Genomic DNA, 8,959 nt, shown 5'->3' with positions numbered 1-8,959 from the left:
AGTAGGGGCGGGGGCGGGGTGCAGGAGGCAGCCAGTCAATAATTCTCTCTCATCATTGATGTTTCTCTCTCTCTCTCCCTCACCCTTCCTCTCTAAAATCAATAAAAAAATATATACTTTTAAAAAATACCTTTTGCTTCATATAATTTTTCCCTTTAATAAAAGTTCGATATGCAGGCCTTCTTCTTCTGGGAAAAGGATCCTTCTTCGCTTCCGATTTCCGATGTTTAACACTCAGTATTCCATTGGTCATTCCTACAACTATTGTCTCATCTTCATGCTAACAGCGGTTAGAAAAAAAGGTTAGTCTATTCCTAACTCATAATTTATCATACTTTTTCTTCAAAATACCACTTATTATGTGTTTGTTGCTTATCCATACTTTCACCAAGAGTTCCATTCAGATACAGATATTCTGCCTAACAATGATCTATGCAAAAATTTAGAGCAAAATCATTTTCTCCTCTAGGATACTATTATATGGACAGAACTTATACGTGTTATAAATCATCATTGGCAGTTTGTGCAATAATATGCAGTTAATGACATCTTGGAAAACTCCAAATTATTTTTTTCTGCATCCTATTACTAGAAAAAAAGGATTATGTAGTGACATGATTTTCTACTCTTGTCAAGAAAATATCTGATCTTCCTCTCCCAATTTGGATTTCTCTAGAATGTATCCAATAAGCCTCCTCCTCAATGGCTCGTGAAACTGGACAGTGGACATTCCCGAAAGAGCATCAACAAAGGAAAGGAGACGCTTTGTAGTCCCCGGTCCTCCACGGTCCCCACTCCCCTCAGAGAGCCGATTGGGCCTTCTAAGCACTTAACCCTTGAGTTAAATGTTCTGAAGAGTTTTATCAACTTCCCAAGTCCTGCCCTTAGTGCTAACAAGGCCTACAGCGCTGCACTTGGTTTGAAGCTATGCAGTGTGCGGGACCTAAATCTGAATGCATGCTAAGTTACTGGGACAAGTCATATATTCTAGTAATTGTCTTAATTCAATACTCTAATGTGGCAAAAAGAAAATAAGATTTATTTCAATACAAAGATAAACCCTACCATTCCATTTTAGTTTCAATTAACAGGCGAGGTTAGGGGAAGCTTTAAAAGAAACTAAAAGTACTTACTGCAAGTGCAAGACTCAAAATTGAAGCTGCATAATCAAAACTGTGGACTACTTTGTAGGAAGTTGTGCTATATACTTTCACCTTCCTAATAAAAAAGAAAGCTTTGTCACAAAATCTCTTGAAAATGAATATAAAATTTTCCATTTTTTGAAAATGCAATACATGAATATTAAAATTTACACAATAAAGATAAACAATAATTAGTAATATTAATTACAAACTAATTCATCACTGAATCCTCTCTTATGGGTCAAGAACTACTGCAGACAGAGCCAAGTTATCTAGCTTTTAGTCCCAAGTTGCCTAGTAACACATTAGAGAGAACTTGCTACATATTTACACAATAAATTCCTTTGTATTAGAAGTATTATCTAGCTTTAAAATGAATGCTTTTTAATAAAGAATGAGGGGGGAAGGCTTTACAAAATAGGGGAGGAACTAAAAATGACCAACATGCCCTGACCGGTTTGGCTCAGTGGATAGAGCATCGGCCTGCGGACTGAGGGGTCCCAGGTTCGATTCCGGTCAAGGGCATGTATGTACCTTGGTTGTGGGCACATCCCCAGTAGGGGGTGTGCAGGAGGCAGCTGATCAATGTTTTCTCTCATCGATGTTTCTAACTCTCTATCCCTCTCCCTTCCTCTCTGTAAAAAATCAATAAAATATATATTTTTTAAAAATAAAATAAATAAAAATGACCAACAACAGAGGAATATAATTCTAGAACTGTGCTGTAGTTCTAGCCACATGTGTCTACTGAGCACTTGAAATGTGGCTAGTGAAAATGAAGGACTGAATTTTTTATTTTACTTAATTTTAATTAATTTAAATTTAATTTTAAAGCTGAAGCAGTATATAAATATTTTTTTGTTAAACACCAGTATGTTTCACTTTAATCACTATAAAATATTGTTATTGGAGGGCATGTATTACATGCTAAAATTGTTTCTAGTATCTCATTAATTTTTATAGTGATTACATATTGAAATAATATTTTAGATACAGTGAAATAAATGAATTTTACCTAGTTAAATTAACTTTACCTAGTTTTTACCTTTTTAATGTGGCTACTATGACATTTTAAATGGCATATATAAGCTTACATTACATTTCTACTAGACAGCACTGTTCTAGAACATTAACTAATAGAATATTAATACCTATTTAAAATAGTAAAATTGGATTACATTAATATATATAAATTTTTACATGAACTTTTAAATTTTAAATATTATAAACTAGAATATATACATATTATCATTATAACTGTTTGAAAATATACGAATATGCCAAAATGATTTTAAAAAGAAACTACAGAATATAGATTGTTTTAAAAGATCAATGTTTGAATGGTTCAGTAAAATTCCTTAAGTATGCCCTGGCTGTTGGGGCTCGGTTGGAGCGTCATCCAGTGCACTGAAGGGTCTCGGGTTCCATTCCTGGTCAGGGTAAGTACAGGAGTCAACTGATCAATGTTTCTCTCTCATATCTCTCTCTCCCCTTCCCTCCCTCCCTCTCCCGTCCCCTTTCTCTAAAGTTAATTAAAAAATGTATCCTCAGATGAGAATAAAAATTCCTTAAGTATATAAGTTAAAGCAATAAACTACATCTAAGTTTTCTATATGTAAATAAAAGGTCAAAACTATTTTCAACTCAACGGAATTTTTTTTTCATGGAAATCATTTGGCAGAATATTTATTTTATCACAAAAACTACAGAAACAACTCATTTCCAGCAATAAATACTTATCCTATATAATAAAAGGCTAATATGCAAATCGAACAAACAGCAGAATGACCGGTTGCTATGACACGCACTGATCACCAGGGGGCAGACACTCAACACAGGAGCTGCCCCCTGGTGGTCAGTGTGCTCCCAAAGGGGGAGCACAGTTCAGTCCGGAAGCGAGGATCATGGCTGGTGAGCACAGCAGCAGTGGTGGGAGCCTCTCCCACCTCCATAGCAGCACTAAGGATGTCCGAATGACTGTCCGACTGGCAGGGAGTGGGCCTAAGCCATCAGTTGGACATGCCCTGAGGGCTCCTGGACTGCAAGAGAGAGCAGGCCGGGCTGAGGGGACCACTTCCCTCCCTCCCCCAAAAGCCTGATTTTCGTGTACCGGGCCTCTAGTATACTAATAACGATGAAGAAAGAAAATGAAAATGCTAACCTATCCAGTGAACCAGAGAGTAACCTCTGTCCAGAGCTGCTCAGACATAAACATGTCACAGTTTTATGATGATTTTTCAAAGACACTAGCAACTGTCCTCCTTTTAGCATGTCCCAGACTTTAACATAACGGCCTCCTATAAAAGAAATAATCATTAGTTTGTTATTCCAACGATAGATTCAAAAATTTAAGACCTGAAGAGCATTCTTCACTGGACACTCCACAGCACAGAGGTTAAGTGAGGGATTCCAGAGTCAGACTGCCTGGTTTCAAAGCTGACTACCTTTTGCTGGGTGTGTACCTGATAACAATAACAGCTCCTACCTCGCAGAGCTGTTAGGACAATTAAATAATTTCTTATTTTTAAAATACACAAAACTACATGGTAAAATAAAACGTAAAACCAAAAGATTTCAACAAAATTATAATAAAACATTCTTCAAAAGAAATGTTGTAATACCATAGAAATAATGCAGGTTTTATTTCCAAAAAATTTTGCGAATCCCAATGTAACTGCAAAACTTCCCTATAACTTTTTCTTACTTTAAGAGTTGGAAGGATCCTAAAACACAATTTAATCCAATGGTTAAAAAAGAATTTTTTAATTCAGCATCTTAATGAAATATTAATGGCTTCTTAATGAAATCTTAAGCAGAAGTCTAAGAGGTAAAACAGAAAAAGGGGTTGTGGAAGGGGGAACAAATTTCTCACCTAACTGACTGTGCAAGAGGGCCTGGAACCCAATCCACGGTCCCTGTCTCCTCACATGTGGCAGCTCATGAGAGAGATTACAGTTTGAAACACTGATCTAGCCTAACCTCTCCTTTTCAAGATCGATAAAAGCTAAGGGATTGGTCATGGTCACATAACTAGAGACACAGTAATCAGCATACAGGTACCTATCATACTTCTCATCTTGAACTTTTCATTTCTCTAAACAACAGCAAGACAAATAGATACATTTAACAATGTCATCAACTTTTTTTTTTTAATCCAATAGGTACTGGGGGAAGAGTATAAAACAGGATACTTTTAGAATTTTTTTTAAAAGGCTACACACAGCCTTTTTCTAGTAGACTATAAAGTACACATACTATCTATGTATGCTTCCAAGGTCAACACATTAATTCTGATTTGACAAATGAAAACAGCCACTTCACTTCTTCCATTATAGTTTTGAAAATGCACTGTGATCGACATAAGCACACTTCAGCTCCACCCTAGCTGAAAAATGTATCAAGGCCTCTTTGACCTCACATTACCTCCTCCTCCAGCACTAGCAGCTATTTCCTCGGTAAGGCCATTTCATCAAGAGTCACATGAAAAAGACAAGCCTGATTCTAGATCTGAAAGAAACTGTGTTTTCAAAAACTGCCGTAGATCTCTTATGTAAGAATAACAGCAGGTGTACAACCTGGATTTCTGGGTTAAGGACATAAGCAGGCTCTCAAGTTCTGGGATTTCAGATCTATTTACCACTTTGCCTTGGACAAATTAGTTAAAACTTTAATTTATTTCCTCAGTTGCAAAACAGGGAGCAAACTACCTCCCTTCTGGGCTCATCTAGGCCATCAGAGAGAATAGCAGTGTCTGGTTCACATTAGGTACTCAATAAATGATAACTACTTGCCGGTCCCACTTATCAATTGTTTGAGCAAACACATGTAGATAGGCAATTCAAGTGCACACTGAAAAATTATAAAAAGTAACTGATAAAGAAGTTATCTGATTCAAGACCAACATACTGGTGAAAGCAATTTTTAAAAGAAATACCTGCTGATACCAGAAGACCTCCAGAGGGATAAAGCAGGACACTTTCCACTGGCTGACCGTGCTCTACCGAGATAACACTCTTGTTTGTTCGTGTATCAAACATCTTCACAGTATGATCATATGACCCTAGAATGTCAATTTTTATTATTGAGTTTCACTAGTCAAAACAACAAAAACTACTAGTGTGTGTGTGTGTGTGTGTGTGTGTGTGTGTGCATGTACATATATTCAAACATAAAATTTTAAAGGAGAAAAGCTTAGCCCGGCTGGTGTTACTCAGTGGTTGAGAATCGACCCATGCACCAAGAGGTCACCAGTTCGATTCCTAGTCAGGACACATGCCCGGGTTTCAGGCTTGATCCGCAGTGGGAGTTGTGTAGGAGACAGCCACTCAATGTTGATTGTTTCTCTCTCATTGATGTTTCTACAGTATCTCTCTCCCTCTCCCTTCCTCTCTAAAAAATCAATAAAAACATATTAAAACAAATAAATAAACAAAATAAATAAATAGAAAAAAGCTTAGATGAAATTTTTAAAGAGTCATATGTAAATTCATAAAGATATAGTACCTCCAAACTCTTTGGTACCACTGTCTGTTTCTGAAGAAGCACGATATTGTATTACACAGAATCTTAAACTATTCCTATCTCCAGGCTCTGTCACTACTGAGTCATCTGGGAATCTCTGCACAGGCACCCTAAGACTGACTGCACTGTCTGGTTTCCTAGCTGCTGGAGACTCCTAAATCAGAATACTAAACCCATTACAGTTCTGACTGTCTTATGTTTTCAAGGCAGCCTGATGTTTCCAAGTACATTTGGAGGACAGTAAGAACAATCACCAAAAAAAGAAAAAGGAAACTGGATAAACAGAAACATGTTTATTAAAAAATATTTAAACTCCTCTATCCAAAAACAATCCCAAAGCATATTAAAATCTAGCACAGTAAAGTTATCAACTTTGGGGGGGAGGGAGGGGGAAGAGGGGAGAGTGAGTTTACCAACCTGTTACAAAGAGATCTGGGTTCAGCTTGCTAGCACATCCACACCTCACATAATCAGAATGTTCTTTGAATGTCAGAATTTCTTTGGAGTTTGGAATATCCCATAATTTAACTGTATAATCATCAGCCCCAGAGACCACATGATATTTGTCAGCTGTAAAATCTACTGTATGGACTGCTCTGAAAGATACAGGATCAGTTTATTAAAAAGCAAGAAAAAATTGTATGTCTGACACCTTCTAAGATAAAACACTTCTTTCCCCCAAATGTTTCAGGGTGTAATTGCAGGGTGAAATCATAAAGAGGGGGGAAAAAGTATTTAAAACAGGTGTCTGTCCTCAAGCTAACTTAAAATTTTAAATACCCATGCACTATGAAGTTAATAAAAATATTAAACAATAGCCTTGAAATTATATTTTCTAATATGTTAACAACTTGAAAGTAAAATATTCTAAATGTTGGTACACAGGTACTTTTCTTTAATTTAAAAAATTTCAAAATGGGTAGTTCCTTAAAAAATTCTAAGATCTGCCACTAAATAGGATCGTGTTAAGTAAATTTCTGTTATATTTTAAATGTTTCATTGATGGGATAAGACCATCCTGATAATCTATATATATAAAAGCCTAACTGGCCAGCCAACCATCTGACTGGTACCTATGATGCACTGACCACCAAGGGGCAGACGCTCAACGCAGGAGCAGGAGCAGAAACCACAGCATGGACAAACGGAACAGACTGATGAATCTCAGAGGGAAAAGGGAAGGAGGGAGAGTGGGAAGAGATTAACCAAAGATCTTATATTGCATACAAGAGGCCCTGTGCACCAGTGGTGTCCCTTGGCCTGGCCTGCGCTCTCTCACAATCGAGACCCTTCAGGGGATTTCGGAGAGCCAGTTCCAGCCTGATCCCTGCAGGCCAGGCCAAGGGACTCCACCGGTGCACGAACCCATGCACTGGGCCTCTAATACAATGTAAAAAAAACACTCTTGAGATTTGAAATTGATAGCAAATTATAGAAATGACATTGGTAATCCTGAAATAAAGTTATAATATAAAATTGCCTTAACAGTTCAATTTATCAAGGGGCAAAATACTAAATCCAAGAAGAAAGAAAATCCACCTTCCAACTTAACTTCAAAATGAGAACTAACACACTTCAGGCTTATAAAGTTCTCATTAACAGTTGTGAGGCTGCTTTTAGATCAGTGCTTTATAATCACAATCGGGTCACGGATCTCACTGAGAAGTTAATGAACACTATAGAATGTCTCCCTAGATAAATATCCATTTCCTAAAATGTTATATGAAATGCTAGGGAATTCATAAGCCCCATCAAACTGGACCTTAGGACTAAACCAGGAAACAGACTGTCTTACAACAACCAAGAAATAAAGTATTTAAAGATACATAATCTTCTCTATGTTTTTACTCAAAGCCCAGAAAACAGAGTTTACAAAACTAAACATAAAGAACACATAAAAAGCACATATCTAAAACTGTCTGATGGAAAAAATGAATTAGCCTTGTGACAATTTTGCAATATATACAAATATCAAATATAATGTTGTATATAAATTATACCTCAATTAAAAAATATTTTTTTAACTGTCTCTTACTTAGTATGGCCTTCAAACTGCCTGAGGGGAGCCCTCCCAGTTATATCAAAAAGCTGAACTCCACCATCTTCACTGCCAGCCACAAGCAATCGACCATCCTGTCGATAAGTAGCACAGTAAGCTGTGTCTTTAAATCGGGAAAACGTTTTTATAGGTTCCTGGGAGTATCGGCCATAAATGTGAATCTACAAGAAAAAAAACATGGTGTTTTACCAGATGGCTCACAATTAGTAGAAAATATAAACTATAAAAAGAAAAATAAATGTAATGTTATATTTACCCTTGAAGAAGCTGTGACAGCATAATTATATGGAGGCTGTGGAGAAAAGTCTACTTTTGACACTGCACCAAACTCCTTGATCTGAACAGGGGTCTTAATAAAAAAAATAATACAGAGTATTAACAATTGCAGTATTCACAGAGTTACAACTGACAATATCTATTTGTCTTTATAATCTAGGAGAATTAATTTTATATCACTTCCTCCTTAGATTAAGAAAAGCAAAAAACAAAAAAACAAAAAAAAAACTTCTTGCATGAGATTCAAATTCTAAAATTTAATTCATTTGTCACTGATTAATCATCTATTTTGTACTAGGCACTTGTATGACTAAGCAGCAATTTACATAAAATTCCAAGAAAATATCTAATATCAAATTTTCTGCCCAAACTATAAGCTGCTGATAAATTGTTTTTAGTTATTAGTTCTCTACTAGTGTATCCAAAGTATAACACATGCTGGAGAAATTGGCATAAATACTTACCTTATAGTTGTTCCAGTACAGTGTATCCTGGGTGATTTTTTCACCAAGTATAGGGTATGTCTGAATAGCTACAGGCTTATAACCAGCCATAGTTTCATACAATTAGACTGTTATCCAAAAGTAAGTAATCTGAAACTGATGTTAGAAATAATTTTAGTGATTCTGCCTTATGTCTGAAAAAGAAAATATTTTAATACATCCTATATAATAAAAGGCTAATATGCAAATTGACCGAATGGTTGAACAACCTGTCGCTATGATGTGCACTGACCACCAGGGGGCACTCAATGCAGGAGCTGCTCCCTGGTGGCCAGTGTGCTCCCACAGGGGGAACACCGCTCAGCCAGAAGCAAGTGCAGCGGCAGTGGCAGGTGCCTCTCTTGCCTCCATGGCAGTGCTAAGGATGTCCGACTGAAGGCAGCCAGACATCCCCCAAGGGCTCCCGAACTGCAAGAGGGTGCAGGCCTGGCTGAGGGACCCCCCCGCCTCCGCCCCCT

General features: G+C 36.9%; 1 protein-coding gene across 4 annotated transcripts in view; it reads right to left on the bottom strand.

The window, feature by feature from the left end:
• UTP15 (UTP15 SSU processome component) overlaps positions 1–8,959 on the bottom strand; it is a 15,621-nt gene that overhangs the window by 3,694 nt on the left and 2,968 nt on the right. For 2 of the 4 annotated variants that reach the window (XM_015571640.1, XM_006775436.2), the window contains 8 exons: positions 8,463–8,597; positions 7,979–8,071; positions 7,699–7,883; positions 6,081–6,259; positions 5,077–5,202; positions 3,304–3,439; positions 1,134–1,218; positions 131–280 (listed from right to left, as the gene is read on the bottom strand). In XM_015571640.1, the coding sequence (XP_015427126.1) occupies positions 131–280; positions 1,134–1,218; positions 3,304–3,439; positions 5,077–5,202; positions 6,081–6,259; positions 7,699–7,883; positions 7,979–8,071; positions 8,463–8,552 (1,044 nt within the window). In that variant the 5' untranslated portion in view covers positions 8,553–8,597. Of the gene's footprint in view, positions 1–130; positions 281–1,133; positions 1,219–3,303; positions 3,440–5,076; positions 5,203–6,080; positions 6,260–7,698; positions 7,884–7,978; positions 8,072–8,462; positions 8,636–8,959 lie in introns of all 4 variants that reach the window. The other 2 variants (XM_015571641.1, XM_015571639.1) reach the window with 2 other exon arrangements.

Source organism: Myotis davidii, unplaced genomic scaffold (genome assembly GCF_000327345.1).
Source record: "Myotis davidii unplaced genomic scaffold, ASM32734v1 scaffold44, whole genome shotgun sequence".
Classification (NCBI taxonomy): domain Eukaryota; kingdom Metazoa; phylum Chordata; class Mammalia; order Chiroptera; family Vespertilionidae; genus Myotis; species Myotis davidii.
This window is presented reverse-complemented; position numbering and strand designations above follow the sequence as displayed.